General features: G+C 57.7%; 1 protein-coding gene across 6 annotated transcripts; it reads left to right on the forward strand.

Annotated features, from left to right (window-relative positions):
- The first annotated feature begins 1,935 nt into the window (after positions 1–1,935).
- ZNF692 (zinc finger protein 692) lies at positions 1,936–10,927 on the forward strand. Of its 6 annotated transcripts, none has more exons than XM_045567391.1 (12): positions 1,936–2,039; positions 2,654–2,844; positions 3,110–3,141; positions 3,439–3,702; positions 4,252–4,300; positions 4,393–4,524; positions 4,871–5,092; positions 5,182–5,259; positions 5,362–5,440; positions 7,024–7,138; positions 10,168–10,267; positions 10,439–10,927. In XM_045567391.1, the coding sequence occupies exons 2-12, from the start codon at positions 2,666–2,668 to the stop codon at positions 10,734–10,736; spliced, it is 1,548 nt and encodes a 515-aa protein (XP_045423347.1). In that variant the 5' UTR covers positions 1,936–2,039; positions 2,654–2,665; the 3' UTR covers positions 10,737–10,927. The 6 variants fall into 6 exon arrangements, with proteins under 6 accessions (XP_045423347.1, XP_045423350.1, XP_045423352.1 ...); XM_045567393.1 differs by lacking the exon at positions 1,936–2,039 and adding an exon at positions 2,064–2,113; XM_045567390.1 differs by lacking the exon at positions 1,936–2,039 and adding an exon at positions 2,080–2,174.
- The last annotated feature ends 1,187 nt before the right edge of the window (positions 10,928–12,114 follow it).

Here is a 12,114-nt window from a genome sequence, read left to right on the forward strand (position 1 = left end):
AGAGAGAAAGGAACTCCCTCCAGCATGCCTGAGACAGAGGAAACAGCAAGAAGGTGGGAAGGGCTATGCCAGAGTAGACAAAGGAGGGAAAGGTAGGGGAAGATGCCAGAGAAGCAGCCAAGGGCCAGATCACATAGGGCCTTGAGGCCATGGTAAGGGTTTTGAATTGCACTAGAGACCACCAAAAGGTTTTAAGCAAGAAATTTGTTCTTTGGGGTCACTTTCCCTACTTTGTGAGGGTAGGAGGTGAAGTAGGAGGCAGATCTTTTAGGAAGATGTGGCCACAGACCAGGTGAGACATGATGGTATGTCAGACTAAAACAAGGTCCTGGAAAAGAATCCAAGCCCTAATCCCTGGAATCTGTGAAGATTACCTCATACAGCAAACACTTTGCAGATGTAATTGTTTTAGGATATTGAGATGAGGAAATTATTTGGATTATTTGGGTGGACTCTTAAATGTAGTCACAAGCATCCTTGTAAGAGAAGCAAGGGGAGATCTGACACAGAACAGAAGGAGGCAATGTGACCACAGAGACAAAGATTGAAGTGACGTGGCCACAAAGCAGTGAATGCCAGCAACCACTAGAAGCAGCTAGAACAAGAAAAGGATTCTTCCCTAGAACACTTACAGGGCGTGTGGCCCTGCCCACACCTTGATACTGGACTTCTGGCTTCTAGAACTGTGAGAGAATAAATTTTTTCTGTTTTCAGCCACCAGGTTTGTGGTGATTTGTTACACCAACCACAGATAATAAATACAGGTGGCTTTGAGTAGGGTTTTAGCAGTGGAAGGGTCAGAAGTGAATGGAGTCAAGATATATTTTTGGAGATACGACCAACAGCACTTACTGATGTATGTGGTTTGGGTGTCACAAAAGGAAAAGAGTTAAGGTTGATTCCCAGGATTTTGGTCTGAGCAAATGGGTGGATGATGACATTGTTTTCTGAGATGGTAGAGGGGACAGGCAATTATTAAGCGTTATATGTTTGCCATAGTCATGTTTGAAAAAATATCACCTAGCATGTGTCAGTGCTGTCTACATCCCAGGCACTATCCTCAGTTCTGTGCATGTATTAACTCAGTTAACCATGGAAATATAGCCGAGCGGTTTTGTGTGTGTGTATCTGGAGCTGGAAGAGGGCTGGGCTGGAAATATAAAGCTGGGAGCCGTCAGTGTACTTAAAGCCATGGAACTCGATGAGACCACCCAAGAAGAGAACATGTCCAGAAGAGAGAGACTTGGTCCAGATCCTGAGCCAGAGCACACTTCATCCTTTGGTGGGACAGAACGGGAGGATTCAAAAAATGAAAGAAGCCAGCGAGGAGGGAGGAAAACCGGGAGCGAGTGAAGTCACAGAAGTCAGACTGGGGGGAGACGCGTGGCGGCCGTAAGGGTGGGGAGGAAGAGGTCTACAGACTCACAAGCTGGTGAGGGAGACGCTGGGAGAACCAACCACTGCACTGAGCAACGTCGCGGTCGCGAGCGCCATGGCAGCGGCCTGGGGGAGAGGAAAGCTCCATCGCAGCCATTGGAAGAGAAGAGAGTGAGAAGAGAGAAGGGGCCCACAGAGCACCTGGGCACCTTTTCGGAGGCATTCCGGTGCCCACAGAGACGAAGGACCGCAGCCGTGGGGCCCCGGCCGGCGGGGCAGGAGGCTGACCGGGCAGTGCGTTCGCTTGCACGTGGGGGGAGTCAGGAGTGAGTGCAAACTGGGAACGGAGGAGGGAACGTCCCTGGACAGGCTGGAGGGGCCGGGGTGGGCGCACGGGAGGGCCGGCTTGACCCCGCCTGCCCTGCAGGCCTCCGGTTTCCACAACCACCCAACCACAGCTCCCCGCGGCGCCGCAGCCGCCGTGCGCAGCTCGCGCGCAGGAACCGCGCCTCCCGGCAGGCGTTGCGCGGCCGGCCACTGCGCAAGCGCGAGCCTGCGGCGCCAGCTGCCCTCCCCGGGCCGGCCCCAGTTCCGGCCTGCAGCTACCGACGCGCCAGGGGACGGTTTCTTCTTAAAAGAGAAACGGCGGCGGCGCGCGCGAGGTGGGCCCCGTCCTCCCGCCGCTCTCCCGGGGAGGCGCAGGCGCAGTCGGGTGAGGGCGGGCGGGGGCGCGCAGGTGAGGCCGGGCGTCGGGACGGCTTGAGAGCGGCCGCGGGCATTGGTCGGCTCTGCGCGTCGTGAGTGTTGCGTGGGTCGGCCCAAGAGGGGTGGCGGGCGCCCTGAGCCCTCTGCCCCGACCCCACCCCGCAGGACCCAACTCTGAAGGACACCCCCGGGTGCACGCCGGGCACGTTCCCTCCTTCCCCTACAAACCGGTGAAGGCCGATGCCCTCCTCGGGATGAAGTGTCGGTGTCCCCAGCGCAGCCGAAGTTTCCCCACGGAAGTCTCACACCCTTCCCTGGGCTGGAGGCCCAGGCCTTTGTGCCGGCCCTGATGCTTCCACCCGCCTCCCACCCGGCGCGCTGTGTCCGCGCTGGGCTTACGCGCCTTGGGGGTGGTTTGGCCCCGTACCTGCCGCTGCTGCTAGTAAAATAGCTCAGTCCTGCCCCAATTCACTGACGAGAAGGCCGAGGCCCTAGAGGCGGGGGGAGCCCAGGTCTCGGACCCCACAGTTCTGGGGGCCCTGATGACACGCACGTCCCTCCCACCTTCCAGGCCCCGGCGCGCATGGCTTCCTCCCCGGCAGCGGACTTGTCCCTTGGGCGGAGGGAGAAGCGGCGGCAGCTGGATGCGCGCCGCAGCAAGTGCCGCATCCGCCTGGGCGGCCACATGGAGCGGTGGTGCCTTCTCAAGGAGCGGCTGGGCTTCTCCCTGCACTCGCAGCTGGCCAAGTTCCTGCTGGACCGGTCAGGGGCCCGGGAGGGGCGCTGGGGAGGGCACCCCGGCGGCAGCCCTTAGCTCCCTCTCCGGGGCCGAGTGCCGCTGCAGCTCCTTTCTCGCTTCGGCAGGAGGGCCTGTGTGGTTTGTGGCCTCGCAGGGTCCTAGTCCCCTTTTCGTGGTCTAAGCGAATAGGGTGCCACTAGGGCTGGCCCTTCACGTGTGTGAGTGCCCAGGGCAGAGGGTGGTGGCCACCTGGGCCCTGAGCTGACCCGCCTCTTCTTCCGCTGGCAGATACACTTCTTCAGGCTGCATCCTCTGTGCAGGTAGGCAGGGGATGGCTGAGGCCAGGAGCCTCCGAGTGGGTCGGATCAAGGGGCGCCCGAGTGAGTTTGGGAATGGAGGGGTGAGTTGGGGAGCCCAGAGTAGTTTTATGAGGGCAGCCTCTGGGGAAGGAAGCAATATATCAGGACCTTGGGCGGGGGTCTGGGCCTTTAAGAATAATAAAGGACTAGGGCTAAATTGCCCAGGAGTTTGGAGGGTCAGGGCTGTTGGGTATGGTTTTTCAGGGTGGGAGGAGGAGGCCTCCCAGCTCAGCCTGACTGCTTCCCCCACCCTTCCAGGTCCTGAGCCTTTGCCCCCCAACGGTCTGCAGTATCTGGTGCTCTTGTCTCATGCCCACAGCAGAGAGTGCAGCCTGGTACCTGGACTTCGGGGGCCTGGGGGCCAAGATGGGGGGCTTGTGTGGGAGTGCTCAGCAGGCCACACCTTCTCCTGGGGACCCTCTGTGAGCCCTACACCTACAGAGGCACCTAAGCCAGTCCCCCTTCCACATACTGCCGGGAGAAGTTGGTACCCAGAGGCCAGGAATGGGCAGGAGCCTGCAGGTAGGCTGGGGAAAAGAAGGGTTGTGGAAAAAAGGGAGGAAAAAGATTTCCTATTTTCTGTAGCTCAGAGCCGTGCTCTCTAAAAATGATCCTTTCTCAATGGAAAAACTCTATGCTAACGAGGAAACATATCCTCAAATATATTGTTATGTCTAAAAAACAAAACAGAATAGGGTGTATGGTATGCTATCATTGGTGGAAAATAAAAATAAGAGGGAAAAGAATATATATTTGTGTGTACTTGTGAATGTATCTAAAAGATCTCTGAAAGGGCACATAGGAAAACAGGTTGCCTGTGGGAAGAACTCCGTGATAGGGGGACAGTATTAGAAAGGAGATTTTTCACTGTATACTTTTTATACTTATATTTTTTTGAACCATGCGACTCTATCATCTCTGAAATAAAACACCCTCTTCCATTCCAGTAGCCTTTGTCCCCTCCTCCCCTCCTTTTTAAGAGTCTCCCATCACTTCAGACCTTAGAACTCTACCTGTCCTCATCCCTTGACCCCGGAGTTCCTTCCCCTTTGACCCTGCCTGTGCCAACAGGTTTGGAATCTGAGCATAATGAGAGGACTCAAGAGGCCAGGTTGCCCAGGTGAGGATGCAGGTAGGAGGGACAGGGCGGACCTGCGTGGATAGTGGGGGTGAGGGAGTAGGGCCTCAGGCTTGCCTTCTTTGGGCCTGCAGGGGGGTGGGACCCCCACCAGAGACCTTCCCACCCCCAGGAGAGGAAGAGGGTGAGGAAGAAGAGAACGATGAGGATGAAGAGGAGATGCTCAGTGATGCCAGCTTATGGACCTACAGCTCCTCTCCAGATGAGCAAGTTGGGGTTGAGGGAGGGTGCTGAGCAGAGCCAGAGAGGGAGGAGGTGGCTGGCCAGGCAGTTCAGAGCTTTGCAGACTGGAGGGATGTGTTTGTTGGTGGGGAAGGCAGGGTTGGTTTGGGGGAAGGTGGAAAGAACTGCAGGCTTTGAACTGAGGGGGCGGCAGGGGTGAGGTCAGGCGGGGGGAGACTGAAGGCTGAAAGCAGGTATGAGTGCAGAGCATGGGTGGGGGTGGGGCTGTTCCAGGTTTGGGATCTTTTCAGGTTAGCAGCTGGGGTTGTGCTGGGGGCTGGCTGGGTGCCCAGAGAGATAATGCCCTCCTCCTCTTTGTTTTCCTTTCAGCAGTGAACCAGATGTCCCCAGACCACCCCCTTCCCCTGTCACCCACACACCTAAGGAGGGGGAGACACCACCAGCCCCTGCAGCTCTCTCTACTCCTCTTGCTGGGCCGTCCTTGTCAGCATCCTCACTGGGTTCCAGGGCTCTTCTGCCTGTGGAAGTGGAGGGACAGCCGGAGCTCACTGGGACCTCTCGAGCAGCCCAGCAGACTGAGCTCTCGGCCAGGTAACCTGATGGCTGAGACAGAGAGGGCTGGAGCTCCCTGGGATGTGGCCCTCCCTCAAGGCCCTCTGCTCCCTCTTTGCTGCCTGTAGCACTGGGAGTCAGGCCCAGTCTGCTCCAGCTGCAGCCTGGGATGAGGACACTGCACAGATCGGCCCCAAGAGAATTAGGTAGGCCTTGGGGACATGGGACTCCGGGGGGGCAGGGCAAGAGGACAGAGGCAGAGGAGAGTGGACCAGAGTCATTCTGCTCCTCTCCATTGTTCTCCCCAGGAAAGCTGCCAAGAGAGAGCTGATGCCTTGTGACTTCCCTGGCTGTGGAAGGATCTTCTCCAACCGGCAGTATTTGAATGTGAGGGGCACAGCGTGGGGCCTGTGTAGCTGCTGGGGTAGGGGAGAGGGGCCGAAAGAGAAGCTGAGGAAAAGGAGCCTAAGGCATGGTGGGGGCTCAGAGCCAGGCGGAGGAGGGCTAGGGTGGACGTGCAGAGCTTTCCTATCGTAAATAACCATTAAACCAGACGACTGGTAGTTGAGGCAGAGAACCAAGCCTCAGGCGCACGGAGCCACTGCCCGCTACTGCTTGTTGCATGGACCCTCCGAGGACCACACAGAGACGACAGTGGCGTTCATCAGGCTCCCATGGGGGCTAATGACAATTCTAGGCACTTGACATGTATTAAGTCTCTTGATCCTCACAGCACCCCTATGGAGCAGGTGCTGATACTATTCCCGCTTTGCAGATAGGGGAACTTGGGCACACGGAAAGGTTAAGTGTCGCCCAGGGCTCCTCAGCTAGTGTGTGGCAGTGCTAGGGTTCTGAACCTGGTGGCCTGGCTCCAGAGTCCGCGCTCAGGCCTCCTCGCCATGCCAGCTTGAGTGGGTAGTCTGAGGGCAGCAAGGCCCGGGAGACGGCCCCGTCCCCAGGCTCACTGCGTGGGACGTTTGAGGCGCAGAGCGGGAAGGGCCCGAGCCTCCCAGTCAGCCAGAGCCCTTGGCAGGGCAAGGCCTGAGGCCGGGCAGGGCCACAGACCAGAGGGCTGGGGAGGTGCGAGGGGACAGCACAGGGGCAGCGCCCCTGCAGAAAGTGACATAGAAAGGGATCAAGTCCTGGAGGGACAGGCAGTGAAACTCTGGGCTGAGAAGAGCGTCTGGCAGGGGCAAGTCGAACATACTGGAGGAGCCTGAGGCAGCCCCTAGAGATCTAACTAGGGAAAAACGGGATTATGAAAAAGGGGACAGCCCATGCAATTCAGTGAGCCAGGACAGCAAATTAAGTTAAATAGAAAGAAATAAATACTTCTGCATTAGGGAATTAAGATTGAAGAACCTGTTACCTTAAACAAAATGTATTCCAGGTTGAGAGCCTGTGTGTGTGTGTGTGTGTGTGTGTTTTTCCAAAGCAGACTTAAAAGAATCATATGTATATATATGTATGTATGTGTATGTGTGTGTATGTAAATGTGTACCTATAGTGAGCTATTGGTAAAAAGTAGATAGTCTGGGAGGTACTGCTGTATATTAATACTGACACCAAAAAGGATAATCACAGACACCCAAACTACTTTCCCCTCTCGGGCAGACACTTAATCCATGGGTACGTGAACCAGGAGTGTCACCCAGAGTGGCACTCTGTCCAGGGAACATGGTGGGACATGGCAGGGTGAGGGTGTGACAGGGAGGTGAGGTGGTGGAAGTCCAGAGCAGAAAAGGGTGAGGGCAGAGCTCAGTGGTCAGGACGGGCTGGGCGTGGTGCTCCTGGTGTAGGTGAGGACCTGGGCCGGGACGACGTGAGTGGGCCACGGCAGGGAGAACCGCTGGGGCCCCGCGGACAGGATGGGGGCAGAGGAGCCTGCCTGCCGGGTCAGCTTAGTCGGTCTCCGGGGAAGGCAGCTGTGCTTTTGCCTCTTCTCTCCCTGCCACCCGTTTCCCCACTAGCACCACAAGAAGTACCAGCACATCCACCAGAAGTCCTTCTCCTGCCCAGAGCCGGGCTGCGGGAAGTCTTTCAACTTTAAGAAACACTTGAAGGAGCACATGAAGCTGCACAGTGGTGAGTGGTAGAATTACGCCTCCCCGCGAGGGGCTCGGCACCTCCTCCTCCGTGGATTTCTTCACATTTCCCTCTGTGGGATTCTTCGCCGCCTCCTCCCTGGGGCCCTTCACTCTCCCTGTGTGGGTCCCGCCGCCTCCTCCTCTCTGGGCCCCTCACCTCCCTCTGAGGGACGAGTCACTCACTCATCCTACGTTCCCTGTGCTTTGAGCACCTGGCTGCAGCGGGGGACAGAGCAGGCGGCCTGACCCTGTGCGACGTCCACTCTAGCGATGCGGGGCTAGGAAGAGGGGTGCAGTCGGCACAGGAAGCGAGCGTGAGGGCGGAGCTGCTGCTGTGGACAGAGAAGATGGTTTGAGCAAAGACCTAAGTGAAGTGAGGGACGGAGACCTGTGCCCTGCAGTTTGCGGGCAGCACACGTGGGAAAGCCCTGAGGTGGCGTCTGCGTAGCAAGTTCCAGGAACGGGGAGGAGGCCAGGAGGTGAGGAAGGAAGGAAGAGAGGTCACACAGGTGGTGGGGACCTCTGAGACCACTGGCAGGATGGCTTGGCTCCTGCTCCGAGTGAGATGGGCATCATCACAGGGTCTTGGGCAGGAGAGGGACGTGGCTGCTGTGTACAGAACAGGGCGACTGCAGACGGACAGAGCCAGGTGCTCGGCTGCGAGGAGACTGCAGAGACGTCGCAGGCAGTGACGGCAGCCTGGGTTTGCTGGGAGCAGTCGGTCGGGGAGAAGCGGCTGGAGACTGGAGCCAGGAGGCCGGCATCTGGCCACTCAGGCTGGGGTGGGCAGGGAGGAGTCAGGGGTGACTCGGAGGATTCTAGCCTGAGCAGCTGGGCAGAAGATGATGGGATTTCCTGAAAATAAGGGGGAAGCGGGCTTGGGGAGAGGGAAATTTGACTTGAGATATGCTAATTAGAAATCCCAGGAGACTGGAATCTGGAATCAGAGCAGGGGAGATGTCAGGCAGAAATGTAAATGTGTGCGTCGTGAGCATACGGGTGTTACTTGGAGCCATGGGGCTGGAGTGTCCCTACGCAGAGGGAGTGAGGGCAGGTAGGGAAGAGGTCTGAGGGCAGCCCAGGTGGGCAGTGAGGAGGGCAGAGAGTATCTGAGGAACAAAGGGCGGAAGGTACTCCAGCAGGACGGAGGAACCGTGCCAGTACCGCAGGCCAATTAAGGTGAGAATGAGAACAGCCCACCAAATGTGGCAGTGGGGAAGCCGTCTATGACCCGATGACAGGATGGCACAGATGAGGTACGGTCTAACCATGGGGGTGACAGCCAGAAATGGAGTGGGTTCAAGACAGAGTGGAGCTGAGGAAGTGGAGACAGTAAGTCTGGACAGTTCTTTGTGGGGTTTTGCTGTGAAGATGAGCAGAGAAATGGGGTCTTGGCTGGAAGCCTGTGGTTTTGGGGCACACAGGTGGGACTGATTCCGTACAGAGGGAAGGTTTGCTGATGCCGGGGTGGGACGGGGCACCTCAAGTGAAATGGGGTGGTTCTTACGGGGCGTGCTGGAGGGCAGCCCCAGGAGAGCAGTTTGAGTATTTACGTGTGTAGGCGCAGATGCAAGTTGCCTAGTGGATTTGGTGGGCACAGGATGTGGGTGTTCTCTTCTGGTTTGTTCTGTCTTCTTGGTGACTTAAAAATGAGTGTTGCTGAGTGAGGATGGTGGGCTGGGGTTGTTGGAGGCCAGCGAAAAGGGAAGGTGGTATGAAATGTCTTCTGGATTCTAGAAAGTCGAAGAATGAACTGACTGTGAAAATGCAGATGCAGAGGAAGCCCTTGAAACTTGTGGTTGTTGATGAAAGGAGAGGCCAGGGGCAGTTTGTACCCCTCGGCACACGGGCAGGCCTGGAGCAAGAGCAAGGGTTGTGTTTATCCCGAGTTGGGCTTTAGCCAAGCAGCTGCAACTGAGGGAGAGAGAGGGGCAGGCAGACGGGTAGTGTGCGTGAAGGAAAGCCACGGAGACAGCCTTGGAAATGGGCCTGAGTGGGCACGGGGGGCAGGGAAAGCAGTGGGACCAGTGGACTGGCCCTGGGATTATCATAGCAGGACAAGGTAGGACGCCCTGGCTGGAACCAGAATCCTTGAAATTGCAGTTTCCAAGGTGGTGCTGTGCTTGGGTGTGACCTGGGAGTGCTGGCTGAGGGTGGTGGGGATGAGGTCAGCGAAGTCAGGGAACAGAGGGCCGGAGGGCTGAGCGACAGCAGGAGCAGTGGCAGACAGGAGTGGAGGGCCTGGGGCCAGAGCTGTGTGGATGGCCGGGAGTAATGGGGACCAAGGGACGAGAGGCTGCAGATGTGAGAGTGTGGGGGGGGTCTGCTGGCAGGGTCAGAGAGGTGGTGGCGGCGGAGGTATAAAGGGCGCCGTGAGAAGCAAAGACACCTTCTCTACTGCAGGCCCTGAGGTGTGGGAGAAACGCCACAGCAGCTGTGAGAGCTGCTGGTGCCGCAGTGACCGCGGGCAACGGGCAGTTGCTGTTGGAACTGGTGGGGAGGGCAGTGGCTACCTGCAGACAGCGAGTTCCGGAGGCCACTGATGGGGGCTGGGACGGCGGAATAGGCAGGACGGAATGGGTGCCTGATTCCAGGTGCCAGGGACTGTCCTTGGGCCTTCGGCTTCATTCTTAATTCCTGTCCCTGACTCCAGGCTTCCGCGTGGCCGTGCGCGGTGCCGTCAGTCCACACATAAGGACCCAGCTCTTCATTCCTTGTGTCTCCCATGGCAGAGAAGCAGCTTAGAGACTCAGATGCCGGGAGGTGTCCCTCCACTGGGAGTTCAATGGTTTGGGTGGGCTTGGGGGTGACAATAATGAAGTCTTTTGGCTGGGTGTCACATTCTGTGTTCATGTCAGGTGAAGGAAGTCCAGACAGGCTCCATGATTTGGACAATGACTAATTAGAACCCAGGCCTCCCGACAGCTAGTACCGGTGCACTCCTGTGGGGCACAGTGGGTGGGTGGGTGGGCTGAGGGGGGCCACAGGCTGGGGCTGGGTACTGGAGTGTCCTTCATGTGCCTGCAGACACCCGGGACTACATCTGTGAGTTCTGCGCCCGGTCTTTCCGCACTAGCAGCAACCTTGTCATCCACAGGCGCATCCACACTGGAGAGAAACCCCTGCAGTGAGTGCGGGAGAGGGGGCCTGAGGGCCAGGGACCAGAGGCCAGAGGGGGGGACGTGGGGTCTGGCAGCCAGGCAGGAAGGACACCCAGGCAGTGGGGAGCAGAAGGAACTCCTGGGGAGGTCAAGATGGGCCGAGGCCTCTTCCTTCCCCCTTCTGTCCCTGGCTCCAGGTGTGAAATATGCGGGTTCACCTGCCGCCAGAAGGCCTCCCTGAACTGGCACCGGCGCAAGCATGCAGAGACGGTGGCTGCCTTGCGCTTCCCCTGTGAGTTCTGCGGCAAGCGCTTTGAGAAGCCAGACAGTGTTGCAGCCCACCGTAGCAAAAGTCACCCGGGCCTGCCCCCAGCCCCGCAAGAGTCACCCAGTGGCGGCCCTCTGGAGCCTTGTCCCAGCATCTCTGCCCCAGAGCCCGAGGGGCCCAGGCCCTGTCTGTCTCCTCAGGCTGCAAGCCTGCTCCCTCGGCAGTAAGCTCTTCTGTGGCTTTGGCTTTGGGGAGCCAGACCCCAGGGACAGAAAAGGAGCAAGGAGAGAGCCCAGATGCCTGGTCCCCTGGAACTAGGGTGGTGGGGAGTACAGGCTGGGGGCAAGACTGGGATCTAGGGGAGTTGGGCTACTTTAGTCTTCCCAAAGGACAGAATAAACAGAGTATTTTACATGGGCATGTGTGGGCAGAGCGAGTATTTTGGCACCTGCAGTGCAGGAATCTTGGATCTCTTTGAAAGCAGGCTGTGCTAGAATGTGCTAGAATGCAGCATAGGTGCAGGCCCTGTTCCTCTCTGGAGGCCCTCACTTGCTCTGACCCTGAGGGCCCAATTTTCTTTCCAGGCTCACTTTGGCACTTCGCAGCCCTTTCCTGTGGAGTAGGACACCCCCCTCACACTCAAGTAGAGCAGGCTGTGACAGTCTGCAGAGTCCTGGGTCACCCAGGCAGACAGGCTGGAGCAGGAATGCCGACCCTAGGCCATCTTGTACTTGGCCATTAATTGAGGAAACCAAACGGGTCGGCCCTGAAGTCTTGCCTTCTAGCATAGAATCTGGGGGTCCTACATGCAAGATCACTGAGCTACCTTGGGAAGGGACAAGAGACCTTGGAACTGTGACAGGATCTGGCTCTTGAATCCCTCCCAAAGTCTGTGAAGACAGCAGCCTTAGACTTGACAAAGGGAGTTCTTAGCATCCAGAACCCAAACAACTCTTTATTTCACCAGCCTTAAGCAAAAAGGTTGTTGGCCAGTTCCAGGGGGATTTTCCATCCTGCCCACTCCCCCGTGTGGAATCTGTTTCCCAAGGGCTCCAAGCTAGATTTGGAAACATTCTGATGCTCCATTTGGTAGTGCCTAGCTCTGTGGACGTGTGGTTTTGGCCTGGGTCTCAGGGCAAATGTCCCCAACCTGGCTGGAGAACGCTGTCCTGAGAGGCCCCCTGATCTGCCTTGGGGACAGATGAATGGCCGTGCTGAGGGACCTGTCCGCCTTCACATGGGCAGGCCCCCTCTGCCAGGAGCGGGCAGCTCCCGGCCTGATAACCTCCCAGCCCCGCACCTACCTCCCTCAGAAGCAGAGGGAGAAAGCAGCGGAAAGGCTGCCGGTGGAGCCAAGAGGCAAGATGACCACAGGACCAGCCGACATGTGACTGGCCAAATCAGTGATCATTATCTTAGGGGACAGGGCAGTGAAAGTACTGGGGAAGCAGCACAGGAGAGGAGCAGGCTGGGATAAGGAGATGGGACAAGAGAAGACAGAACACAGGCAGGGAAACAGCAAAGAAAACACCAGAGGTCGCGGTAGCAGTGACGGGACATGCCAATACCTGGGCTGTCTTGCACACAGGGAGTCTGAGAGGTCCC

Source organism: Lemur catta, chromosome 13 (genome assembly GCF_020740605.2).
Source record: "Lemur catta isolate mLemCat1 chromosome 13, mLemCat1.pri, whole genome shotgun sequence".
In the NCBI taxonomy this organism is placed as follows: Eukaryota; Metazoa; Chordata; class Mammalia; order Primates; family Lemuridae; genus Lemur; species Lemur catta.

Excerpts from the sequence above, each read along its gene's own strand:
- ZNF692 (XM_045567391.1), top strand. The coding sequence starts at position 2,666 with ATGGCTTCCTCCCCGGCAGCGGACTTGTCCCTTGGGCGGAGGGAGAAG. Across the intron at positions 4,301-4,392 it reads CAAGAGGCCAGGTTGCCCAG|GGGGGTGGGACCCCCACCAG; the intron begins GTGAGGATGCAG and ends TTGGGCCTGCAG. Across the intron at positions 5,441-7,023 it reads CCAACCGGCAGTATTTGAAT|CACCACAAGAAGTACCAGCA; the intron begins GTGAGGGGCACA and ends TTTCCCCACTAG.